The sequence below is a fragment of the Sapajus apella genome, unplaced genomic scaffold (assembly GCF_009761245.1).
Source record: "Sapajus apella isolate SASKATOON/1434 unplaced genomic scaffold, GSC_monkey_1.0 scaffold378, whole genome shotgun sequence".
Classification (NCBI taxonomy): Eukaryota; Metazoa; Chordata; class Mammalia; order Primates; family Cebidae; genus Sapajus; species Sapajus apella.
In genome coordinates this window covers 34,342-60,678 of record NW_022437316.1, presented here as the reverse complement: position 1 = coordinate 60,678, position 26,337 = coordinate 34,342, and the positions used below count along the sequence as shown (strand labels likewise).

At 50.2% G+C, this 26,337-nt stretch overlaps 1 protein-coding gene across 1 annotated transcript in view; it reads right to left on the bottom strand.

The window, feature by feature from the left end:
* TMEM44 (transmembrane protein 44) overlaps window positions 1–26,337 on the bottom strand; it is a 35,721-nt gene that overhangs the window by 5,878 nt on the left and 3,506 nt on the right. The window contains 9 exon segments of the mRNA XM_032272251.1: window positions 7,067–7,156; window positions 7,158–7,226; window positions 12,949–13,053; window positions 16,669–16,815; window positions 18,826–18,996; window positions 21,121–21,207; window positions 21,420–21,586; window positions 23,689–23,782; window positions 25,523–25,649. Coding sequence (XP_032128142.1) covers window positions 7,067–7,156; window positions 7,158–7,226; window positions 12,949–13,053; window positions 16,669–16,815; window positions 18,826–18,996; window positions 21,121–21,207; window positions 21,420–21,586; window positions 23,689–23,782; window positions 25,523–25,649 — 1,057 coding nt within the window.

The window sequence follows — 26,337 nt, the reverse complement described above, 5'->3', positions numbered from 1 at the left end:
AGCTGGGATTACAGGCACGTGCCACCATGCCCAGCTAATTTTTTGTATTTTTAGTAGAGACGGGGTTTCACCATGTTGACCAGGATGGTCTCGATCTCTTGACCTCGTGATCCACCCGCCTCGGCCTCCCAAAGTGCTGGGATTACAGGCTTGAGCCTCCGCGCCTGGCCCGACCAGCTAATTTTTGTAGTTTTAGTAGAGACGGGGTTTCACCATATTGGCCAGGCTGTTCTCGAACTCCTGACGTTGTGATCTGCCCACCTCGGCCTCCCAAAGTGCTGGGATTACAGGATTCCCTGCCACCATGCCTGGCAGGAAATATATGTTTCTGACATAAAGCTAAGGATCTATGAGTATCTGTTACATTGATCTGTACGTGACTGTTAAATAGCAGGCAGTCTGAACGGTCCACAGGATTTAGGGTTATTATCACATTAAAACAAAGTATGTTCAACTCTTTAAATTTTTCATTTTTAAAAAAGGAATTAATTTGAGAGAGGGGCTTGCTTTGCCACCCAGGCTGGAGTGCATGGACATGGTCATAGCTCACTGCTGCCTCCACCTCTTGGGCTCAAGTGATCCTTCTGCCTCAGCCTCCTGAGTAGCTGTGACTACAGGTATGTACCACCATGCCTGGATAATTTTATTTTATTTTATTTTTTTAGTAGACATGAGGGCTCCCTCTGGTGCCCAGACTGGTCTTGAACTCCTGAGCTCAAGCAATCCTCCTACCCCAGCTACCCAAAGTGCTGGGATTACAGGCATGAGCCACTGCACCTGGCCTAAATTCATTTGATTTCATTTATTTATTTATTTGAGATGGAGTTTTACTCTTGTTGCCCAGGCAGGCAAGAGCCACTGCACCTGACCTAATTTTCATTTTATTTATTTATTTGAGATGGAGTTTCACTCATGTCACCCAGGCTGGAGTCCAATGGCATGATCTTGGCCCACTGCAACCTCCGCCTCCCGTGTTCAAGCGATTCTCCTGCCTTAGCGTCCTGAGTAGCTGGGATTACAGGCCCCCATGACCATGCCCGGCTAATAGAGACGGGGTTTCACCATGTTGGCCAGGCTAGTCTTGAACTCCTGACCTCAAGTGATCAGCCTGCCTTGGCTTCCCAAAGTGTTGAGATTACAGGCATGAGCCACCATGCCCAGCCAGGTGTAAATCATTTAATCCATAAATATTTCAAAATGTATCTCATAGATAAGGACTTAAAAAAAAAAAACTAAGCACAATAACATTATTATACCTAACAAAATTAGTGATAATTCCTTAGCATTCATCTTTTTAATAGTATCCTGCTCTGGGAACATAAACTGAAAAAAAGGGTGTTTGGAAGAGATACAAATTACTAAATTGATTGTTCCATTCACTCTGCAAAAGACAGAAATGTAGATGATATAAACGAGGGTAGAAAAAGTTAACTTAGAAAAAAAAGTTTATTTAAAGCCAAGCAAACAAACAAGCAAACAAATAAGTAGGCTCCAGTCCCCAACTGTGTTAAAATGAAATCTTGAAACTTAAGATCTTAAATCTTCACTGTTACAGGCAATCTAAAATTTAAGAAGAGTGCCCTCTAGTGGGGATAGTCAATATTTTGAAAGTTACTTTATAAACCGCTAATGACAATGTGCCTACGGAGTACAATTAACGCAAATCTTGATACCTGAGGTCTCTCCTCAACCCCCAAACTAATAAATAAAATTATATGGCATTTTCAAACAAAGATCTGGCTGGGTGAGATGCCTCACACCTGTAATCCCAGCAATTTGGGAGGCCAAAGAGGGTGGATCAGAAGTTCAAGACCAGCCTGGCCAACCTGGTGAAACCCCATCTCTACTAAAAATACAAAAATTAATTGGGCGTGGTGGCACACACCTGTAATCGCAGCTACTCAAGAGGCTGAGGTTGGAGAATTGCTTGAACCTGGAAGGCAGAGGTGGCAGTGAGCCGAGATGGTGCCACTGCACTCCAGCCTGGGGGACAGAGGGAGACTCCGTCTTACAAAAAAACAAAATCTACCATAATTCTATCCTTAAAAGACAGCCTCTAAAAAGTTATTAAATAGCCCTCTGAAACACATATGTATTATGTATAAAATAATAAAAGCAAATGACTTTTCTCCTTTAACATATGAGCATTTCCACATGCCCCAGAATCATCTTCAGAAACATGATTCTATCGCCTCCTCAAACCACTGCATACAGTATTTTAATTCGCCTCATGACTAAAAGCACAATTTTCTATGCTTCTGAAATCTAGAAGCATCCTATAGCCTTTGTCTGTACAGCATGTAGTAATGTTTCCTTAATTCCTGAAGAGTTTAGGATGTGCCTAAGTGATTGAGAAAATAGGGTCACTTTCTAGGCTTACATTTTAGACTGTGGAAGCTGGATGGAGCCTCAAAAACCATTTGTCCAACTCTTTACTCTTACATTTGGGGAGAAGTGATGTCTCTGTACTTTTGGGGAGGTGAGATGGTGCTGAACTGGGGATGGATTATAAAGTTTTGGCCAGGTGTGGTGGCTCACACTTGTAATCCCAGTACTTTGGGAGGCCGAGGTGGGCAGATCATGGGGTCAGGAGCTGCTCAGGAGGCTGAGGCAGGAGAATCGCTTGAACCTGGGAGGCAGAGGCTGCAGTGAGCTGAGGTCGTGCCACTGCACTCCAGCCTGGGTGACAGAGCGAGACTCCGTCTCATAAATAAATAAAAAAAATAAAGTTTTAAGACTGGCCAGACACACACCAGCTTCAGTTCTTTTTTTTTTTTTTTTTTTTTTTTTTGAGGCGGAGTCTCGCTCTTGCCACCCAGGCTGGAGTGAAGCAGTGTGATCTCAGCTCACTGCAACCTCTCCCTCTGGGGTTCAAGCAGTTCTCCTGCCTCGGCCTCCTGAGTAGCTGGGATTACAGGCATCCACCATCATGCCCAGCTAATTTTTGTATTTTTAGTAGAGATGGGGGTTTTGCCATGTTGGCCAGGTTGGTCTCCAACTTCTGACCTCAGGTGATCCACCCGCCTCAGCCTCCCAAAGTGCTGGGATTACAGGCGTGAGCCGCTGCGCCCGGCCGGTGGCCTGTATTTCTTACCTGCTATATCTGACAGCCCTACTCAGGATCAGGAAAGGCTTCCTGGAAGGAGGATTTAGACAGGACAGTGAAAGGTAGGAGGACAAGACAGATAGGCAAAGAAACCCAGAGAATAGCAAGCTGTCTGGGTGCGTGGGGAAGGTCCTGGCGGGGACTACAGGTGCCCGCCATGATACCCACCGAATATTTTGTATTTTTAGTAGAGACAGGGTTTCACCATGTTGGCCAGGCTGGTCCCACACTCCTGCCTTCAGGTGATCCACCCGCCTCAGCCTCTTAAAGTGCTGGGATTACCGGCTTCTTTTTCTTTAGCCTCTGGGATTCAAGAGCAAGTTCAGTCCACTTGGTGACAAAAGTACATTTACAGCATCTAGTCATTTTTCCCCTTCTGTGCTTCCCAGCAATGCCAGAGACCTGGTGTAAGCTTTGTAGGAATTCTGCAAAGAGGCTGTTTCTGTCACTGGAACAAAGTCTGCATACTGGGGAATGCCTGTGGCTGGAGCCAGTGCAATCATATGTGGGTGTGTTGTGTGTGCGTGTGTGTGTGTGGGTGTGCGTGTGGGTGTGCATGTGTGTGTGCGTGTGTATACACAAGTCCATGCACCTGTGTGGGCCATGGGAACAGGGCCAAATGCCAGATTGCTCTGTCGGAAGAGGGCCAAGTCTCAGGCCCGTGTGTCCCTGTTGATTCTGTGCCTAAGGCTCTTGTGTTCTCTCTCTAAACTTTCTGGCACCAGCAGAGATCAGGGTATGTTCCCCTGGATATCTGCCTTTTTTTTTTTTTTCTGAGAGGGAGTCTCACTCTGTCACCCAGGCTGGAGTGCAATGGCAGGTCTCAGCTCACTGCAACCTCTGCCTCCCAGATTCAAGAGATTCTTCTGCCTCAGCCTCTCAAGTAGCTGGGACTACAGGCGCCTGCCACCACAGCCGGCTAATTTTTGCATTTTTAGTAGAAACAGGGTTTCGCCATGTTGGCCAGGCTGGTCTCAAACTCCTGACCTCAGGTGATCCACCCACCTCAGCCTCCCGAAGTGCTGGGATTACAGGTGTAAGCCACCTGCACCCAGCTGGAATTTACATATTTTTAACAATAGATTTCTAGAAAACAGAGAGAGAAGAGTAGAGAAAGAGCAAGGAATGCAAAACAGAAAAACGGCCCAACTGAGGGTGGGTGGCAAGCCTCAACTTTGTTTTCACAGAGCAAATATTGCTTCTCCCTCTCCCCCGCCCACCCCAGACCCACCAACTTCACCATCCCTGCCCCCTGAGCGTACCCTGCTGCCATGCTCACTCGGTTCCCCTTTAGCCTTAGATCTCTGCCAGGACTGCGGGCCCCAGGCTGCCAGCCACTAGCCTTGGGTGCCCTACAAATTCTGAGACCAGATCCAAGAACCAGACAACACAGAATGACACAGGAGTACAAGCCCAAAGCATGCAGAATTCCCAACTCAAACCCAGCCCTCCGGGACCAGCCATGCTCCAGGATGGAGGGAGAGACGCGAAGACAACCCAGGCCTCCATGGCTCACCAGGGCACACGGCCAGCAGTGGAAGTGGTGTCAGAAAGGTATGTGCTCTGGGGCCAGGTATGGTGGCTTACGCCTATAATCCCAGCACTTTGGGAGGCCAAACTGAGTGGATCACCTGAGGTCAGGAGTTCGAGACCAGCCTGGCCAACGTGGTGAAACCCCATCCCTACTAAAAAAACACAAAAATTAGCCGGGCATGGTGGTGGGCACCTGTAATCCCAGCTACTGGGGAGGCTGAGGCACCCAGAATCTCTTGAACCTGGGAGGCAGAGGTTACAGTGAAGAGAGATCGTGCAACCACACTCCAGCCTGGGTGACAGAGTGACACTCTGTCTCAAAAAAAAAAAAAAAGGTATATGCTCGGGGCACTCAGAGGAAGGAGCCATTAGTCTCTGGGTCAGATTCTGAGCTGTGGCAATGAGGCCAAAGGCCTGGGGCCAGAGAACAGCCCATGACAGGCAGTGTGCCCAGTGAGGGCAGGGGGCGCCTGAGGCTGGGCAGCCTGTGAAAGGCCAGAGCTGCCACCCTGCGGAATCCAGACTTCATCCCAGTCAGTGGTACTGAGTTTCAGATTTCAAGGGCCAGTACAAGTTCAACCAATCTTAGGGGACTTTAGTTGGCCAAATAAGGCCAATTAAAACCCAAACCAAAAACTTGACACTAACTACTGCTTCCTATTACCATTCTTTCCGAAAAGGGCATTTAAGAAAGACAGTCCTCTTCCCCCGCCGAAGACAGCTGACAATTGTCTACTGATGTGCAAGCGGTCACCACATTGTCCCTGTGTTCTCACTTTTCCACAGACAAATGGAAACTTCCTCACTGAATAGGGCTGGGACGCACAAACTGTGGGACCAAGTGAGAGAGCTACGCCTGTGTGTGATTAGTAGATAGAAAAACTCAAGGCCAGGGGCGGTGGCTCACCCCTGTAATCCCAGCACTTTGGGAAGCCAAGGTGGGTGGATCACAAGGTCAGGAGTTTGAGGCCATCCTGGCCAATATGGTGAAACCCTGTCTCTACTCAAAATACAAAAATTAGCCGGGCATGATGGCGGGCACCTGTAGTCTCAGCTACTTGAGAGGCTGGGGCAGGAGAATCGCTTGAACCCAGGAGGCAGAGGTTGCAGTGAGCCGAGATCACACCACTGTACTTTAGCCTCGGGCGACGGAATGAGACTCCATCTCAAAAGAAAAAACAACAAAAACTCAAAATGAGGTAAAGTTTATGCAAGTGTCAGCCATGATGCCCACCGCAGGGCCCACTTGTGTATGGTACCACCAGCACAGGAGGATACAGCTGGTTTTTCAGGAAGAAGAAAAGCTCCCATGGGTAAATTAGTTTGAGAAACACTGAGACTTTTTTTTTTTTTTTTTAAAAAGACAGGGTCTCGCTCTGTCACCTAAGCTGGAGTGCAGTGGTGTGCTATCCACTCACTGCAATTTCTACCTCCCGGGTTCAAGTGATTCTCCTGCCTCAGCCTCCTGAGTAGCTGGGATTACAGGAACACGCCACCACACCCAGCTATTTTTTTAATTGTATTTTTAGTTAATTCATTCATTTTTTTGAGACGGAATTTCGATCTTGTCACTCAGGCTGGAGTACAGTGGCACGATCTCAGCTCACCGCAACCTCCACCTCCTGGGTTCAAGCGATTCTCCTGCCTCAGCCTCCTGAGCAGCTGGGATTACAGGAACCCACCACCACACCCAGCTAAGTTTTGTACTTTTAGTAGAGTTGGGGTTTCGCCATGTTGGCCAGGCTGGTCTCAAACTCCTGACCTCAGGTGATTTGCCCGCCTCAGCCTCCCAAAGTGCTGGGATTACAGGTGTGAGACACCGCACCCAGCCAACACTGAGACTTTTAAAAATGTTATTACTCATGCATTTATCGTGCAAGCGATCTATGAAGATCAGACTCCAATATGCACTGCTCCTGCAATTAATGTGACCATGGAAACCTCTTATCAGTACTGACATAGACTGTAGGAGCCCCAAAGAAATTCATTCATTTTTCTTTTCTTTTTTTTTTTGAGATGGAGTCTTGTTCTGGTGCCCAGACTGAAGTGCAATGGTGCAATCTCTGCTCACTGCAACTTCCGCCTCTTAGGTTCAAGTGATTCTCCTGCTTCAGCCTTCTGGGTAGCTGGAACTACAGGCATGAGCCAGCATGCCTGGCTAATTTTTGTATTTTTAGTAGAGACGGGGTTTCGTTATGTTGGCCAGGCTGGTCTCGAACTCCTGACCTCAGGTGATCTGCCCACCTTGGCCTCCCAATGTGCTGAGATTACAGGCATGAACAACCGTGCCCGGCCTCATTCATTATGTAGCAGGTGTGAGGTTAATGTGGGTAAGATGAGAACAGCTGTGCAAGCCCCAGGAGCACCCAGCAAGTGTCAGCGAACGATGGCACCCACACACCCGCCCGGCAGGCAACAGCCGTGTACCTCCAGGTCAGAGTTGATGGAGGGGACCTCGGAGGAGCTACTGGAAGACACTCGGACCCGGATGACCTGAACGGGAGGGTATGACGGGGGGCTCCTGCAGGGACGCATCTCTAGTGCTCGTCTGTCCATCACCCGGCAGCCTAGTGGCACTGCAGCCTGCCTACAAGGAATGTGAGAAAAGGCAGACAGGGACACGTATTTTAGTCTTGATGGATGAATTGTCAAAGCATTCACAAACTTCAGTGTTCAAAATGTACAAAAGGGTGTGCAGGGCAGCGTCCACCTGTGCTCTCCTGCCCCGGCCATCCAGTTCTCCCCAGGGGCAGGCAGTGCCAGTGTCAAATGCACATACACATATTTCCCTTGATTTCCAAAATGGTAGCACACGCTCCATTCTCTCAAGCATCTTGCCTTTTTCCACCTAATACTTATGCCTTACAGATAGTTCTATAGCAGAAGAGTGGGCGGGAGGGGCTGGTAGCATTTTAGGTGTCTTCAGTCTGTTTCCCCACTAATGGGTGTTTAGTGTGTTTCCAGCCTCTTGCTCTTGCAGCCAGTGCCGACAGACTGCAGTAAATCACACTGTACATCCAATACTTCAGGGTAAAGGACAAATTCCTAGAGGTGGAATTGCTGCATTAAAGAGAGTATGTACATTTGAAATCCATATAGCTACTGCTATAAATGTACCCCATAGAGGCTTTCCCCATGCCACCGGCAGGGGATGAAAGTGAGTTGGGATGAATTAAGAAGGTTTAAGGTAGAAAGAAACTTGTGAGATTTTCTCTATGTGTATCTATCTACCTACCCACCTACCTTTCTATCTATCATCTATCTATCTATCCATCTATCTATCTATCTATCTATCTATCCATCTATCTATCTATCTATCTATCTACCTATCTATCTATCTATCTCAGACCAAAGCTTCCTCACATGGGCTCATGTAGACTCCCTCAGAGATCTGCAGAGCTCCAGCAGCTGAACTTCTGGAGTCCTGCAGGATTCACGTCATTCCACTGACACACAACAGGGCAAAGAACCTGCTTTCTAGACCAGCATCTTCCACTAAATTAACCATGTGACCTAATGTATTGTTCATTTTCACGATGCTGATAAAACATACCTGAGACTGGGAAGAAAAAGAGGTTTAATGGACTTACAGTTCCCCATGGTTGGGGAGACCTCACAGTCATGGCGGAAGGCAAGGAGGGGCAAGTCATGTTTTCCATGGATGGCAGCAGGCAAAGAGAGAGCTTGTGCAGGGAGCTCCTCTTTTTAAAGCTATCAGATCTCACGAGACTTATTCACTGTCATGAGAACAGCATGGGAAAGACCTTCCTCCATGATTCAGTAACCTCCCACTGGGTCCCTCCCACAACACGTGGGGATTCAAGATGAGATTTGAGCGGGGACATAGCCAAGCCACATCACCTAAGAAAGACAGGTGTCCTCTCTGAGTCTCAGTTTCCTAATCTATAAAAGGGGATCATAATCCCTGCTTCACCTCCAGTGGGGGGGAGTCATAGGGCTCAGCTGTAAATGCCCTGAACACATGAGAAGAATGGCTGTAAGTACTTGACCCAAATCAAGCAGGGCTTCTGCCCTTGATGCGTTAAGTGCACAGGTTCACATGAGAGTCAGCTGGACAGGCAGAGAAAATCTACGAGAGAAACAAAGGTAACATGGAAGCAGCCCAGGAACACAGGGGAGGGCCACCCTGCTGCCCAGCTGGGAAGGATGCTGAAACAGAAAGCTCTGGATGGGAGTGGGGAAGCAGATGCCTCCCAGGAACAACAATGACACATTCTATAAATGTCCAGGGCCTGACCACACCCGAGGCAACAGATAAAACAGTTTTCAAATGCTCCAAGCCAAGGATGCGAGAGTTGATCCATGTGGCCCCATGCACCTCTGCCCCTCTGGAGGCTCAGCCTGAACCATGGTGCTGCTCCCCCTGCGTCTCCTGGAAAATCGCTCCATAGGACCAGCTCGAGGGGGGAGAGGGGGGCTGCTGGGAAAACAAGGGAGCACCTCTGCAGCTCTCCTTACCCAGTTCCAGATGGCTCTTCCGACGGGATACGTTATCAGTGCACATGGCCAGCAAGGGTGCCTGTTTCCCCCAATCTTGCCCATTGGGACATTCACATTACACAATGTTACAACAATGTTTAAAACTGCTAATGGAGCAGGTGCAAAATGACGCACAGAGGGCATATGCTCTTTATAAAAGCCCAGGTCCACTAATCGGACGGGCTTGGTTTGAATCCTATTTCTGTAATTTTTCTAACTGTAGGGTCTTGGGCAAGCTACTTGACCTCTCTGTGCCTCAACTTAAAATAACATTATTAATTGTTAATAAAATAATAATGATATAGGCCAGGCATGGTGGCTCACACCTGTAATCCCAGCACTTTGGGAGGTCACGGCAGGCAGATCCCTTGAGGTCCGGAGTTCGAGAGCAGCCTGGACAACATGGCAAAACCCCTTCTTTACTAAAAATATGCACACATACACGCAATAGCCAGGCGTGGTGGCGTGTGCCTGCAGTCTCAGCTATTTGGGAGGCTGAGGCACGAGAATCGAGAATCTCTTGAACACAGGAGGTGTGGATCACAGTGAGCTGAGATCGTGCCACTGCACTCCAGCCTAGGCAACAGAGTGAGACTCTGCCTCAAAAAAAATAAAAAGAAAAGAAAAGAAAATAGAGATAATACTAGTATCTCTCTGCTCTGGTTTGGAAGTGGTTCGTTTGGCCCCACCGAGTCTCATGTTGAAATGTGAGCTCAGTGTTGGAAGTGGGGACCGGTGGGAGCGTTTGGGTCGTGGGGAAGAGCCCTTCTGAGTGGCCTGGTGCGATTCTCACGTGAGTGAGTTCTCATTTGTTCTGCAAGAGCTGCTTGTTAGAAAGAGCCCGGCACCCCCTCCTCTCTCTCCTGCCATGTGGAACCTGCTCCCTTTTGCCTTCCTCCATGAGTGGAAGCAGCCTGAGGCCTCATCAATGCAGATGCTGGTGCCACGTAAACACACAGAACCATGAGCTACAGAAACGTCTTTTCTTTCTAAATTACCCAGCCGAAGCTATTCCTTTATGGCAATGTGAAACAGACTAGGACGCTTCCTCATAAAGTTGTTAGGATAATTTTTATTAACACTTACATGCTAAGTAGTAGTATTTTATTTTTATTTATTTATTTACTTTTTTGAGACAGAGTCTGGCTCCGTCACCCAGGTGGAGTGCAGTGGCATGCTCTAGGCTCCCTGCAACCTCTGCCTCCTGGGTTCAAGCGATTCTCCTGCCTCAGCTTCCCAAGTAGCTGGGACTACCTACAGGTGTCCGCCACCATGCCTGGCTAATTTTTTTGTATTTTTAGTAGAGATGGGGTTTTACCTTTTGGTCAGGCTGGTCTCGAACTCTTGGCCTCAAGTGATACTCCTACCTCAGGTTCCCAAAACATTGGGATTACAGGTGTGGGCCACTGAGAGCCCTGGCCTGTTTTTTTGTTTGTTTTTTTTGTTTTGAGACAGAGTCTGGCTCTGTCGCCCAGGCTGAAGTGCAGTGGCGCCATCTCAGCTCACTGCAGCTTCCACCTCCTGGGTCGAGAGATTCTGCTGCCTCAGCCTCCGAGTGACTGGGACTACAGGCACGTGCCACCACACCTGGCTAAATTTTTTTTTTTTTTTTGTATTTTTAGTACAGACAGAGTTTCACCTTTTTAGCCAAGATGGTCTCTATCTCCTGACCTCGTGATCTGCCCGCCTGGCCTCCCAAAGTGCTGGGATTACAGGCGTGAGCCACCGCGCCTGGCCAGGAGTGTTTTAAACAAAAGAGGAACAAGATGTAATTAACATTTGTGAATGATTCTTCTGGCTGCTTGTTAGAGATGGGCAGGGCAGGACGAGAGGAGAAGTGGCGAGGATGACCAGCCAGGAGGCTGCTGCACTCAAGACCTAGTTTAAATAAGGAAGCATTTACAGGACTCTCAAAAGGAATGGATGGGCATGGGGGTGGGGCTGGGGAAAGAGGAATTTTGGGCTTAAGCCACTGCATAGACAGTGCGTCATTTACTGCGATGAGGAGGGCAGGGAGAGGAGCTGGTCTGTGCATGGAAATCCAGAATTCTGTGTTGGACACGGTAAATGTGAGACGCCATATGGTGACAGCTGCATGGGCAGCTGGGCAGCGGGGACGGGAACTGAGAGTAGCGGAAAGGACAGAGACACGAACCGGGAAGTGAGCAAGAACTGGTATGCAGAGCGAGGCGACTGTGGGGCTGCAGGGGTCCACCAGGAGCAGGGGGCCTGCCTGGGACAGGGTGTTGGACTCCCTCTCTACAATCAAGCTTACCCGGAGGGGCCAGCAGAGGCTGCGGGCAAAGAAGAGCCTGTGAAGGGGCAGAAAGCACAGAAGAGTGTGGGCCACAGGCGCCGGGAGCAGCTGGTGGCCAGGTGCGTGGAATCTCAGAATGCAATGACGGCGGATTTAGCAGCGTGGAGGTCATCGGTGACCTTGACGAGAACCGTCTGGGTGGAATTGTGGGACATGGGGCGAACTTCTTGTCACCCCTTTCCCAATCCTCTTCCTCGTGAGGACCCCTCGTGTAGAACTCAGGGAGACAGCCGGAGCCCCCCCTCCAGTGCTCTACTTCCCGTCTCTCTCAACTGCGTCTCTGCTTCTCCACCTGCTCCAACCTCAGTTTAAGTCACACTGCCCCTTCCTCGGGCTTCCGACTGGCCCTGACAGGCTGCTCGGCTGCTAGTCTCCTCTGCCCCAGGCCACCCACAACTTCCCAGGATGGGTCTAAAATGCACATCGGACCCTGAGTCTGCAGTTCTCCAGCCTCCTGATTCCCATCACCCTCAAGATGCTAGACTCCATGTCTAAATGACCCGACCCCTGCCTCCTCCACCCTTCCATCTCCCCTCACTCCTGAAGGGTACCAGCATATGCCACCCTGAAATATGCCTCTTTAGCATATGGATTCTTTTTTTTTCTTTTTGTTTTAGATGGAGTTTCACTCTTGTTGCCCAGGCTGGAGTGCAGTGGTGCGATCTCGGCTCACAGCAACCTCTGCCTCCCAGGTTCAAGCGATTCTCCTGTCCCAGCCTCCTGAGTAGCTGGGATTACAGGCATGTGACACCACGCCTGACTAATTTTTTATATTTTTAGTAGAGACAGGGTTTCACCATGTTGGCCAGGCTGGTCTCAAACTCTTGACCTCAGGTCATCCGCCTGCCTCGGCCTCCCAAAGTGTTGGGATTACAGGCGTGAGCCACCGTGCCCGGCCAACATATGGATTCTTTAGACTTAAAGGTGTTTGAAAAGCAACAGGAGCTATTAACCTCCCCTAACTGCCTGAAAATAGAGTATAAATTTTCCCTTTCATAAAGGAAATTTCTATTTATAAGGGAAATTTCCATTTGTAAAGATATTTCTGCACCAGGAAGAGAGCTACTTCCAGAGACGCTTGTCACCCGAGAGACTCTTACCTGTATAGCAAGACAGCCCTTACTTATCACACAGGTCCTCCCTCAACTTGCCTCCCACCCCAGAACCCCAAACCTCTTTCCCTTTATTCAGCCTAATATGGTATATAAGCCACCATCATCCGGCCACCTCCTTGAGCCACAGTCTTCTTTGTAAATTTCCATGTACAAGTGACTAAAGCTGTTTTTTTTCTCGTTAGTCTATGTTTCATCAGTTATGAGGGTACAGGAAAAATATTTTTCTCTCCAACAGCCCCACTTGGAGAGCTCCTTTTTTACCTGCTTCTCTGCTTTGTCTTGCTCATCCCTCAGCTAAAGCATCACCTCCTCCAGGAAGCCTTCCATGACTGCTTCCCACCCTCTTGGGCACCTGGATGTGACCAATGGCCACTCACCTGCTGCACAGGCTCGATGGTCAGCTCCATGTAGCGACTGATTGCTGTCATTGTCCTCAGTGACTTGCAGTGTGACAGTGTGGTGAGAGGCACCCAATCCGAATTCTTGCAAGCAGAGGCAGGGAGACAGAAAGGAGAATTCTCAAAGTTAGGAGGCATTTTCTAAAAACAAGGTCACATTTTATCCAAAAGAACCCCAGTGGTATTTTCTCTCTCTCTCTTTTTTTTACAGCACATCTCACTTTCTGCTTCCTATAAGATGTATCTTATCTTTTTCTTTGAGGTGACAGTAATTTAATGGTTCCCAAATTTTGCTGCATAGTAGAATCAGCTAGGAATCTTTATTTTTTACGTTTTTTGTTTTTTTGTAGAGACAAGTCTCACTGTGTCGCCCAGGTTTGTCTTAAACCCCTGGGCTCAAGTGATCCAGGAGTGATCCTCCCACCTCAGCCTCCCAATGTGCCTGGCGCCTGGTGACAGAGCAAGACTCTGTCTCAAAAAAAAAAAAAGAAAAGAAAAGAAAATACAAAAATTGTTCAGGCGTGGTGGCAGGCACCTGCAATCCCGGCTACTTGGGAGGCTGAGGCAGGAGAATCGCTTGAATCCAGGAGGCAGAAATTGCAATAAGCTGAGATCATGCCACTGCACTCCGGCCTGTGCAACAGAGTGAGGCTCCATCTCAAAAATAAATAAAATACATATTCCTGGACCACACCCTCAGTTTCAGATTCAGGAGATAGTGTGGGGCCCTCGAATTTGCATTTCTAACATGTCCTAGGTAATCCTGGTTTAGGGCCACTGCTCTGAAGGATTGCTGAAGAGACTCCAAAGGCTTCCACTTCTCTCTTCAGAATTCCAAGACAACCAGCGCCCTGTTAATATTTTAGCCCCCTTTTGGGGTACAATTTCCTAACAGTTGCTACAAGAAATGAAAATAACTTCCCACTAGGGCCTACACTGGGAACTTGGATCTCTGGTCTGAGGACCTATATAAAACGCTTTCATCTGTCATATGTATACACCATGATCTTCTATTTCATTGACTCAGTCGGAATTTTGATGAAGACAAATGGCTTCAATTAGAATAGAATAAGTTCTGGCTACTTATAGAGGTCACCTATTTAAATCAATAAAAGGGGACATGTTAACTTTTGGCAGTGGCATGACATAATTGTAAAGGTTTGATATTACGGTAAACAACATTGTTACTTTTTAAAATTTATTGATTTATTTATTGAGACAGAGTTTCACTTTGTTGCCCAGGCTGGAGTGCAGTGGCACAATCTCAGCTCACCGCAACCTCCTCCCCTCCTGGGTTCAAGTGATTCTCCTGCCTCAGCCTCCTGAGTAGCTGGGACTACAGGCGCCCTCCACCACGCCCGGCTGATTTTTTTGTATTTTTAGTAGAGACGGGGCTTCACCATGTTGCCCAGGATGGTCTCGAACTCCTGAGCTCAGGCAATCTGCCCATCTAGGCCTCCCCAAGGGCTAGCATCACAGGCGTGAGCCACTGCGCCAGCCTAAACAACACTTTTAAAGATCAGCTTTTTAGCATTATCAACAACAACAACAAAAAGCAACAGAGTTAGCAGTTACATTCCAGTGACCACAAATAGCAAATGGGTCTTTGCAGCTTGAGAAAACTTCGTGGAGACAGCATCACAAGCCGATTCCCGAAGGCTGTATCATAGCTGAGCATGATGACAACCTCTGGAGCACTGCTAGGTGGTGGCAATGACGTGGATGCTAAAGATGCCTGTGAAGGTGGGAATACGGTTTTTGGAGAAATATGAGTGAAAATCACAGAATTTATTTATTCATATTTTTGAAATGGAGTCTCCCTCTGTTGCCCAGGCTGGAGTGCAATGGTGCGATCTTAGCTCACCACAACCTCCGCCTCCTGGGTTCAAGTGATTCTCCTACCTCAGCCTCCCAAGCAGCTGGGACTACAGGCGTGCACCATCACACCTGGCTGATTTTTTTTTTGTATTCTTAGTGAGCCAGGGTTTCACCATGTTGGCCAGGCTGGTCTCCAACTCTTGACCTTGTGATCTGCCTGCCTCAGCCTCCCAAAGTGCTAGGATTACAGGAGTGAGCCGCCATGCCTGGCCCTATTTATTTTTTTGAGATGGGAGTCTCACTCTGTAGTGGAATGCAGTGGTGCCATCTTGGCTCACTGCAACCTCTGCCTCCAGGATCAAGAGATCCTCCTGCCTCAGCCTCCTAAGTAGCTGGGACTACAGGCATGCGCCACCACACCTGGCCGATTTTTTGTATTTTTGGTAGAGACAGGGTTTCACCCTGTTGCCCAGGCTGGTCTTCAGCTCCTGAGCTCAACCAGTCTGCCTGCCTTGGCCTCACAAAGTGTTGGGATTACAGGTGTGAGCTACAGCACCCGGCCAAAATCACATTATTTAAAAATGAATATATTAAGGTAGGTAGTATGTGAACTTATATACCACTAAGTAAATTATTCAGAAGAATTCAGTGGGCATTTGACTATTTCATCTACATTGCTAACAATATATTAAGTCATTAAGTGATCAAAAAAAACTCAAAATATTTGTATAACTGGGAAAACATAGGATCCTATTGCATTCAGGGTTCCCTTAGCTTTGAACATAAACAGCAGCTTTTTTTTTTTTTTTGAGACAGAGTTTCACTCGTTACCCAGGCTGGAGCGCAATGGCGCGATCTCGGCTCACCGCAACCTCCGCCTCCTGGGTTCAGGCAATTCTCCTGCCTCAGCCTCCTGAGTAGCTGGGATTACAGGCACGCACCACCATGCCCAGCTAATTTTTTGTATTTTTGGTAGAGATGGGGTTTCACCATGTTGACCAGGATGGTCTCGATCTCTTGACCTCGTGATCCACCCGCCTCGGCCTCCCAAAGTGCTGGGATTACAGGCTTGAGCCACCGCACCCGGCCAACAGTAGCTTTTTAAAGTGACCAAGTGGGCTGGGCACCCTGGCTCACGCCTGTAATCCCAGCACTTTGGGAGGCCAAGGCGGGCAGATCACGAGGTCAAGTGATCAAGACCATCCTGGCCAACATGGTGAAACCCTGTCTCTACTAAAAATACAAACATTAGCTGGGCATGGTGGTACACACCTATAGTCCCAGCTACTCAGGAGGCTGAGGCAGGAGAATCACTTGAACCCAGGAGGCAGAGGTTGCAGTGAGTTGAGATCGCACTACTGCACTCCAGTCTGGTGACAGGGTGAGACTCCATCTCAAAAAAAAAAAAAAAAAATTAGCCAGGTGTGGTGGCACGTGCCTGTGATCCCAGCTACTCGGGAGGATAAGGCAGGAGAATTGCTTGAAACTGGAAGGCGGAGGTTGCAGTGAGCTAAGATTGCGTCACTGCACTCCAGCCTGGGCAACAGAGCGAGACTGCATCTCAAAAAACAAATAAATAAATAAAAATAAAGTAAAATAAAATACAAATAAAAATCAAGTGACCAACTGGCCAAGCAGGGAGGGACTTCCAGAATTCCTAAGTCCCAGCCCTGACTGAGGCTCACTGCCCCGTCCACTCCATGCCAGTAAACACGACGGGCTGTTACACGTCATGTTAGATTTAACCACTGTTCCGTCAGTGACACAGGACAGCTGTCTGTCGCCTGCAGAGAACACTCGGCAGGCAGCTTTCACACGTCCACAGCATCCTGCTGCTTCTCAAGATACTGTGGCTGGGACCAGAGTTTTCCAGCCAGAGACCTTGTGCTCATTCCTCACCTCCTGGTCCTCTTCCTCTTTCTCCGCCCAGGTCAAAAGGGCTTGGCTGTCGGGGCTCTCTCTGGCTTCAGTGGCAAATCCCAAGGCCTGTCTCATCTTGCTCTTCATCACACACGAAAGGAAAATAATCTGAGACGGTGGAAGTTAAGGTAGGAAGCAGATTCCAGCCGCCTACTGCGGCCCTTCACCCCTTCACACCATGCTGCCCCCACCCCGACTCCCCTACTCTCCTCCCTCCCCAGTTTTATCCTGCCTGGGACAGAGAGTAGCTCATCTGAAGACACACAGTCCTGTCCCCACAAGGGCCCAGCACCCAATGAGACCCTGTCCCTAACAAGCACTTGGTAAATATTTGCAAAACAAAAGCATTATGAAGAACATCTTTTTTTTTTTTTTGTAGTTGTTGTTGTTGAGATGAAGTTTCACTCTTGCTGCCCAGGCTGGAGTGCAATGGTGCAATCTCGGCTCACCGCAACCTCCGCCTCCCGGGTTCAAGCGATTCTCCTGCCTCAGCCTCCCAAGAAGCTGGGATTACAGGCATGTGCCACAATGCCGGGCTAATTTTGTATTTTTAGTAGAGACGGGGTTTTTCCATGTTGGTCAGGCTGGTCTCGAACTCCCAACCTCACGTGATCTGCCCGCCTCAGCCCCCCAAAGTGCTGGGATTACGGGCGTGAGCCACCGTGCCTGGCCTGGAACATCTTTCTTGACCGGCCTGGCTGACAGTGACAATACATGCGGTGGGTTGGATAGTGTCCCCAAAAATTCAGATCCATCTCAGAACGTGACTTTTTTTTTTTTTTTTTTTGAGACAGAGACTTTCTCTGTTGCCCAGGCTGGAGTACAGTGGCATCATCTCAGCTCACTGCAACCCCTGCCTCCCCAGTTCAAGCAATTCTCCTGCCTCAGCCTCCCAAGTAGCTGGGATTACAGGCACCTGCCATCATGCCCAGCTAATTTTTGTATTTTTAGTAGAGACGGGGTTTCACCACATTTACCAGACTGGTCTCGAAGTCCTGACATCAGGTGATCCACCCACTTCGGCCTCCCAAAGTGCTGGGATTACAGGTGTGAGCCACCACGCCTGGCCCAGACTGTGACCTTATTGGAAGTAGGGTCCTTGCTGATATAATTACAATGGAGTCATTGTGGATTAGACTGGGCCCTGACTCCAGTGACTGGAGTCCCCGTAAGAAAAGGAGACATAGGAAGATACACAAAGGAAGAGGGCCATGGGAAGGCCGAGGCAGAAATGAAAATGATGCCACCATATGCCAAGGGACACCAAGAGCCACCAGCAGCTGGACGAGGCAAGCGAAGACTCCCCTCTAGCGCCTGCAGAGAGGGTGCGGCCCTGCTTTGCCTTCACACACACCCCACCACCAACACAGCATAGCCATTACCCACAGGCAGCATCTAAAAATGCAAACATTTTTAGTCTCTACTAAAAATACAAAAATTAGCCAGGCATGACGGCACACACCTGTAGACCCAGCTACTTGGGAGGCTGAGGCAGGAGAATTGCTTGAACCTGGGAGGTGAAGGTTGCAGTGAGCCGAGATCTCGCCATTGCGCTCTAGCCTGGGCAACACAGCAAGACTCTGTCTCAAAAGAAAAAAAAGGGAAACATAAAACTACAAATAATTGCATTTGTGTTTGCCTGCCCCAACCTTCTTCTCCTTTTTTTTTTCTTTTGAGATGGAGTTTCACTCTTGTTGACCAGGCTGGAATGCAATGGTTTGATCTCGGCTCACCACAACCTCCCCCTCCCTCATGGGTTCAAGCAATTCTTCTGCCTCAGCCTCCCAAGTAGCTGGGATTCCAGACACACGCCACCACACCCGGCTAGTTTTCTTTTTTTTTTTTTTTAGTAGAGAGGGGGGGTTTCTCCATGTTGGTCAGGCTGGTCTCGAACTCCCGACCTCAGGGGATCCACATGCCTCAGCCTCCCAAAGTGCTGGGATTACAGGTGTGAGCCACCACACCCAGCCTGCCTGCCCCAACCTTCAAACCACACCTTGGCTGCTGGGAGAATTCCATCTAGCAAGAGAAAAGGAGAGTGGGGCAGGGGCAGGGAGCGGTGGAGACACAGGCCTCCACTGGCTGCAGGCAGGGAGCTTCCCAGGCCTGGGTGGATACAGCGAGGTCCAGCGCAGCGCGGCCCAGGGAGGTCAGGAACCAGGGTGTGGCTCGCAGCAGGTACTCAGGCTGCCGGTCGTGGGCCACAATGGCTGAGGCATAGAGGAGGCCAGCCAGGGCCGACAGGAGCCGGGCCCACAGGTGGATGGAGGGAAATGTCTTTCCCCGGCACTGCACAGAGAGAGGAAGGGGCTGGGCAGGGAGGAGCACCAGATCACAAGACCCAGGTCCCTCAGTGGCACAGCAGGTTTCGGGCAAGCCCTCTGCCCACAGCCAGTCCCCCAGGGCAATGCTTCTGTTACATTTCCAGTTTTTGCTCAAGTTGCTTCTTCTGCCTGTCAGACTCCTACTCATCCCTCAGGACCTGGCTTGAGCTTAACCCTGGGACACCTTCCCTTACCAACTCCATCCTAAGGAGAACAAGCAACTCCCTCTTCTGGGCCCTAACACATCCCTCTAGCAGACTACCTTTTATTGATCATGACTCAGCTCTTTACACAGTCAGAGGGCTCCTGAGAGCTGGGCGGGGTCCTCACCATCTCAGTGCCCCGGCACCTGACGCTGGGAGAACAGGAGGGAGAGTGGTATGATTTGGACATTTGTCCCCCTAGACCACCGGTGGTCACCACTCTCCTCTCCATTAATCTAAACACAGGACACCTGCTGATGAGGCCCATGTGGCAGTCACAGCACAGACTTCAGCTTCACTGACTTCATGAACAACCACTAACAATGCTCCATCCCCGAACGCTAATCAGGACACTCTTGGGCAAGTAATTTTTTTTTTTTTTTTCTGAGATGGATTATTGCTCTGTCACCTGCGCTGGAGTGCAGTGGCGCGATCTCGGCTCACTGCAACCACCACCTCCCAGGTTCCAGTGATTTGCCTGCCTCAGCCTCCCGAGTAGCTGGGATTACGGGCACCCGCCACCATGCCTGGATAATTTTTGTATTTTTAGTAGAGATGTGGGTTTTGCCATGTTGGCCAGGCTGATCTTGGACTCCTGACCTCAAATGATCCACCCGCCTCGGCCTCCCAAAGTGCTGGGATTACAGGCAGGAGCCACCGCACCGGCTGATTCTTTTTAGACAAAATGGGCCTGTGGCATGCCACGGGGTTGGATTTGGCCACTGTTTAATCAGTGAGACAGGAGCAGTTGTCTCAGAGTCATCTGCACAGGACACTTGGCAGAGTGGCTGTCACACGTCCAGTCTTGCTGTTTCTCAGGCGCTTTCACGCGTGGGGGCTTTTCCTGTGTGCTCTCCTCTGCTGATGGCCTTTCCCTAGCCTGTGTCCTGAAATTCATGTTCCCTTCTGAGCCGACACGACACCTCCCCACTACCCCACCGCCTGGCAGCGTGGCTTTCACCCTTGCTCATTTGAAGAGCGTAGGAGGCTTCTCTCTCCTCTCTCTCTTCTGAAATCTCAAATGTTTCTTTTTTTTCTTTTCTTTTTTTGAGATGGAGTCTAGCTCTGTCGCCCAGGCTGGAGTGCAGTGGCACAATCTCGGTTCACTGCAACCTCCGCCTCCTGGGTTCAAGCGATTCTCCTGCCTCAGCCTCCTGAGTAGCTGGGATTACAGCTGCCTGCCACCATGACCAGCTAATTTTTGTATTTTTAGTAGAGACGGGGTTTCACTGTGTTGGCCAAGTTGGTCTCGAACTCTTGACCTTGTGATCCACCTGCCTCAGCCTCCCAAAGTGCTGGGATTACAAGTGTGAGCCACCGCGCCCGGGCCCAACATTCGTTCCTATCTTTCTTCAACCATTAGGAGATGCTGCTTCACATTCCTGTGTCTTCCATGAGACCGTGAGCTCCCGTGGGCGAGCGCTCGGCCCTGCTCACATCTTACCCCCCAGGACTGGTCAACACAGGGCCTCCCTCACGCGGATGCCTGAAGAATGCCTGTCAGTAAGACACTCTTGATCTACACAGAACCTCATAGCTGACTCCTGTAGTCTCTCAAATTTCATTCTCTCCTGGATTTATCCAGTTTAGGGGCCTTTTCCTCAGAGCTTGCTTTTCATTTGCTATAGGAAATGGGAAAGTACACCTGGGCTTTCCCCGGGAGGCTCCCGCAGTCCTCAGAACGCCCAGGTTGGCTGCCCACTCTCCACACACACCCCCTACTTGCTGTCACACACACTAATGCTCTTGAGAAAAATCTGAGTCCACGTGCATGGCCCCATGGTGACGCCACACCCCCGCCCCATGACCTGGCCCTCTCAGGATGCTCCCAGATGCCCTGAGACCTGCCATGTGACCCACGGTCCCAGGCCCACCCCCAGCCTCACAATTCTGGAGAGAGGGGGGATCCGAGAAGCCCAGGAGCCGAAGGCAGCAATGCCACCCAGAAGGTAGCCAAGAATCTCAGGGTTTTCCTGCAAGAACAGGTGATCTGCCATCAGCACTCTGTGGAGTCTGCCCATGCGCCCCAAGAAACAGCCAAAGCTCAGGGGTCCTTTCCTGCTTTTAGGTTTCTTCCAACAATGGAAGGCTTAACCCTACTGCCCCGGCTCCCGCCTCATCCCACCCTGGGCATTTGGCAGGACATGCAGTACCACGAGTCCTCCCCACAGTGGCTCAGCCTCACCTGCAGCAGGTTCGCCAGCAGCCTCCGCTGCGGCCCCCGGATGGTGGCTGAATCCTTCGGGACAGCAACCCAGAGGGCCCAGCATGGACCCAGGCTCAGCGGCAGGGCCAGGGCAAACACGCCGGCCCCAAGCTGCCGCCTCCTGTTCCTCTCTCGGGCTTCCCAATCTGCAACAGACACCAAAATCCCATGTGGCTCCTGGGACCTAGAACTTGTCAGATAGCTGCATGGGAAAAACGGGTGTCAACTCCCCACATGACGCCAAAGCAGGGTCCCACGTTATTCTGCAGGCCAGCTCCTCCCCACCCTTCGGGGCCCTGTAGCTGTGCCACCTCTCCAAGGAGCCTTTCCTCTCCACCACTGAGGCACACCCCTGCCCCCGTAACTGGTGCTGTTCTCCTTCCTTAGGCAGCGATGAGAGATGACATTATCTTCTATGGTAAGTATCTGCATGCAGACAGCAGTGCCTCATCGGGACTAGCGCTCCTAAGCATAACGCCCCATCCCTGGTGGTTTCTACAGTCTCTGCAGAGCAGAGCTGGTACAAGCTCAAGCGTGGTAAGAGCATCAACCAGCGAATCGGTGATGGCAGCAGCAGGAACTGTGAACGGGACAAACAGCAGTGAGCGAGGCCTTTATTTCTTTGTTGTTGTTGTCGGTGTTTGAGACGGAGTCTCGCCCTGTTGCCCGGGCTGGAGTGCAATGGTGGGATCTCTGCTCACTGCAACCTCTGCCTCCTGGTTTGAAGTGATTTTCCTGCCTCAGCCTTCCAAGTAGCTGAGATTACAGGTGCCTGACACCACGCCTGACTAATTTTTTGTAGTTTAGGTAGAGACAGGGTTTCACTATGTTGGCCAGGCTGGTCTCGAACTCCTGACTTCGTGATCTTTCCGTCTCAGCCTCTCAAAGTGCTGGGATCACAGGCGTGAGCCACCGTGCCCAGCCATGAATGGTGTCTGAAAATTTCCTTGAAATATAAGATAGACCCTCCTCTGAGCAATTGTATTTGTTTTTTCTTTTAGAGATGAAGTCTCACTATATTACCCAGGCTGGACTTGAACTCCTAGGCTCAAGCAATCTCCCACCTCGGCCTCATGAGTGGCTGGGATTCTAGGTATAAACCACTGCCCAGCTCTCTCCTGGGAAACTCTAAAAATACTCAGTGGCCAGCACTGAGCAGCTGAGGGCATGCTACACTACACACTGATGCAGCAGTCCCTCTAACATATTTGTTTATTTTTGAGACAGGGTCCTGCTCTGCTGCCCAGGCTGGAGTGCACTGGCACAATCACAGCTCACTGCAGCCTCCACCTCCAGGGCTCAAGTGATCCTCCCACCTCAGTCTCCCCAGCAGGGACCACAGGCATGTACCACCATGCCCAGCTACTTTCTAAAATGTTTGCAGGCTAGGGTCTTGCTATGTTGCCCAGGCTGGTCTCAAACTCTTGGTCTCAAGCAATCTTCCCACCTCAGCCTCCCAAAGTGCTGGGATTACAGGGATGAGCCACCACATGCAGTTCATCCCCTTTTTTTTCTTTTTTTTTTGAGAAGGAGTTCACTCTTGTCGCCCATGTTGAACTACAGTGGCGCTATCTTGGCTCACCGCAATCTCCAGTTCCCAGGTTTAAGCGATTCTCCTGGCTCAGCCTCCCAAGTAGCTGGGATTACAGCTGCATGCCAGGCTGGTCTCAAACTCCCGACCTCCCTTTGGCTGCCTCAGCTTCCCAAAGTGCTGTGATTACAGGCATGAGGCACCACGCCCATCCCCTCATCCCTTGTTTTTAAACAAGGGTCCAAGCGCACTGCTGACCCTTCTCAAGAAGCCCCAGCTGCAGACGCTCAGGCCACTCATCCTGGCCCCGTCATTTCCAGCCCCTGCCTGTGGTGCCCCGTGCCTGTTTCTGGCATCCACTTCCAGCAGCTGTGAAGCTTCACCTGGCCACCCCAAACTTGCACGCTGAGATATCACTATTCATCCCCACGCCTTGCTCCACCCTCCTCCTAGCCTTTGCCCATGAGGCTCTGTGGGCCCAAATGCCCGGCCTGTGGTCCCAGCCCTAGGGCCCTGAGTTTCCTTGACACCAGCAGCCCTTCCCTCCCTCTGGCTGCCCACAGTGTGCACACACCTCCAAGCTGGCAACCCTAATGAGACCCTCTCCTTTCTCTGCGTCTGGCTGGTGCCCACTCAGAGAGCCCTAGGGAGCAGGCGTTCGGTGTGCTGATGAATGAATGAGTGAATAGAGACAGGAACAGACAGCCATGTACTCACCTGAATTAGACTTGAATCTGGATCCACAGACTGGGAAGAGGGTGAACATGAAGTTCGCTAAGTCAATAGCTGCGAGGTAGGCACCCGTGAAGACCTGGGAGCAAGTGGGAAGAGAGTCTTGGCATTCAAGTATCTTTGCTGGAGTGCAGTGGCACCATCTCAGCTCACCGCGGCCTCTGCCTCCCCGATTCAAGCGATTCTCCTGCCTCAGCCTCCCGAGTTGCTGGGATTATAGGCATGTACCACCCCGAGGGGCTAGGTTTCTCCATGTTGCCAGGCTGGTCTCGCCTGGCCTCAGGCAGTGTGCCCACCTCAGCCTCCCAAAGTGCTAGGATTACAGACATGAACCACCTCACCCAGCTGGCCCTATTGTATTCTATTAGCTAATGAGAATGGGCACCCAAAATGAAAGGTGATTTGCTTTTGAGACAACGCCGCTTGCAGCAGGGTCTAGAATGCTCCAGATCTGTGCCCTGCCCACAAGGCTGCCTTCCTTCATTTCTACCTGGATGGGCATAAGGCCAAGAACAGTCCCAGGAGGCGCTTCCACAGTGGGCACAACAGGATTTCCTAGGGATACGTGTTTTGGGATAGGACCCTTCTACACAGGTTTGTCTGAGGGCCTAGGCTTTTGGGAAACTTGAAGCTACTTTTCCCTTGCCCCAACGCCTACATCACTACCTGGAAAAGACTCAGCCACACCTAATGAGCTGTGGCTGGGTCAAAGCTCTAAATGACTATTTATTAAGCACCTACTAGGTGCCAGGTGCTGTTTAAAGTGATAAGGATACAGCAGTGAACAAAGCCTTGCCCTTGTGGAGCTGACATTCTAATGGGAGTTCACATACAAGAAGTAATAAACAGGTGAGGCTCGGCAGCTCAAGCCTGTAAATCCTAGCACATTGGGAGGCCGAGGTGGGCAAATTGTCCTGAACTCAGGAGTTCAAGACCAGCCTGGGCAACATGGCGAAACCCTGTCTCTACTAAAAATACAAAAATTAGCTGGGTTACAAGCTGCAGAAGGCTTAAAAAAAAATTAGGTGGGCATGGTGGTGGGCACCTGTAATCCCAGCTACTCAGGAGGCTGAGGCAGGAGAATTGCTTGAAGCCAGGAAGCAGAGGTTGCAGTGAGCCAAGATCATGTCACCGCACTCCAGCCTGGGCAACAGAGCAAGACTGTGTCCAAAAAAAAGGAGTACACATGAGTAAAGTATGTGGTGCATTAGGGATTAAGCTGTAGACAAAAAATAGATTAGAATAATGGAATCCAGAACACTGGTGGAAGAGGTTGGTCACCATTATAAGCAGGGAGGTCTTATTGAGAAGGTGACTTTTTTTTGCTTGTTTTTTGAGACAGAGTCTTGCTATGCCACCCATGCTGGAGCGCAGTACCGTGATCTCGGCTAACTGCAACCTCCGCCTCCCAGGTTCAAGTGATTCTCCCTGCCTCAGCCTCCCCAGTAGCTGGGATCACAGGCATGCACCACGCCCGGTTAATTTTGTTTTTAGTAGAGACAGGGCCTCCAACTCCCGACCTCAAGTGATTCACCCGCCTCAGCCTCCCAAAGTGCTGGGATTACAGGCCTAAGCCACCCCACCTGGCCATAAGAAGGTGACTTTTGAGCAAGGACTTGAAGGACTAAGCAGGGAGCCAAGCGGATATCGGAAACAAGAGCCTCGGAGGGGGGGCAGAAAGAACAGCAAAGGCACAGGTTCTGAGACGACATTGTGCTACGCACGTTGAAGCAACAAGACAGATGCCACATGGCTGCAGCAGGGAGCGAGGTCAGCCCTCTGCTGGCCTAAGCCACCGTCAGCTGTCGGCCCAACATACCTGGATTGTGAGCTGTCTGGCCAGAATGGCCCCCACGGTGTCGCACAGACTGGTCAGGAGGCAGCACGCAGCACACAGTGGTGACTGGTCCTGTCTGGATTTCTTTGCACATCTCAGATAGAGAAGCCTGGGGTGACAGGGGTGTGGACAGAACACAGGACCCATGAGTTTGGACCCAAACGCATACATCTGAAACGGGCAACTATGACCTGCATCCTCATGTGTCCCCAAGGTATTTAGGTGGCGTTTTTGAACTTAGTTTCCAGACGGGAAACAGTCAGAAGACTCCCGAGCTGCCTGTCCAGATGCCCATGGCAGGAGCTAGACCTCATATGTGAAGACACCGCCTCTTTTAGTGAAGAGGAATTACATTCAGACTCCAAATCAGGCTGGCTCCATTTGATGACTCCCCACTTAGCACTGAAAATGTAGCCATCAGGTTTTATTTTTTGAAAGGGAAACAGGAGGGCTATAAAAGTAACCCAGGCCAGGTGGGATGGCTCACGCCTATAATCCCAGCACTTTTGGGAGGCCAAGTCCCAACACTTTGATTGCCTGAAGTCAGGAGTTCAAGACCAGCCAGGCCAACATGATGAAATCCTGTTTCTACTAAAAATACAAAAAGTACCCGAGCGTGGTGGTGAGTGCCTGTAATCCCAGCTACTGGGGAGGCTGGGGCAGAAGAATCGCTTGAACTCAGGAGGCAGAGGTTGCAGTGAGCAGAGATCATGCCATTGCACTCCAGCCTGGGCGACAGAGCAAGATTCCACCTCAGAAAAAAAAAAAAAAAAAAAAAAAAAAAAAAAAAAAAAAAA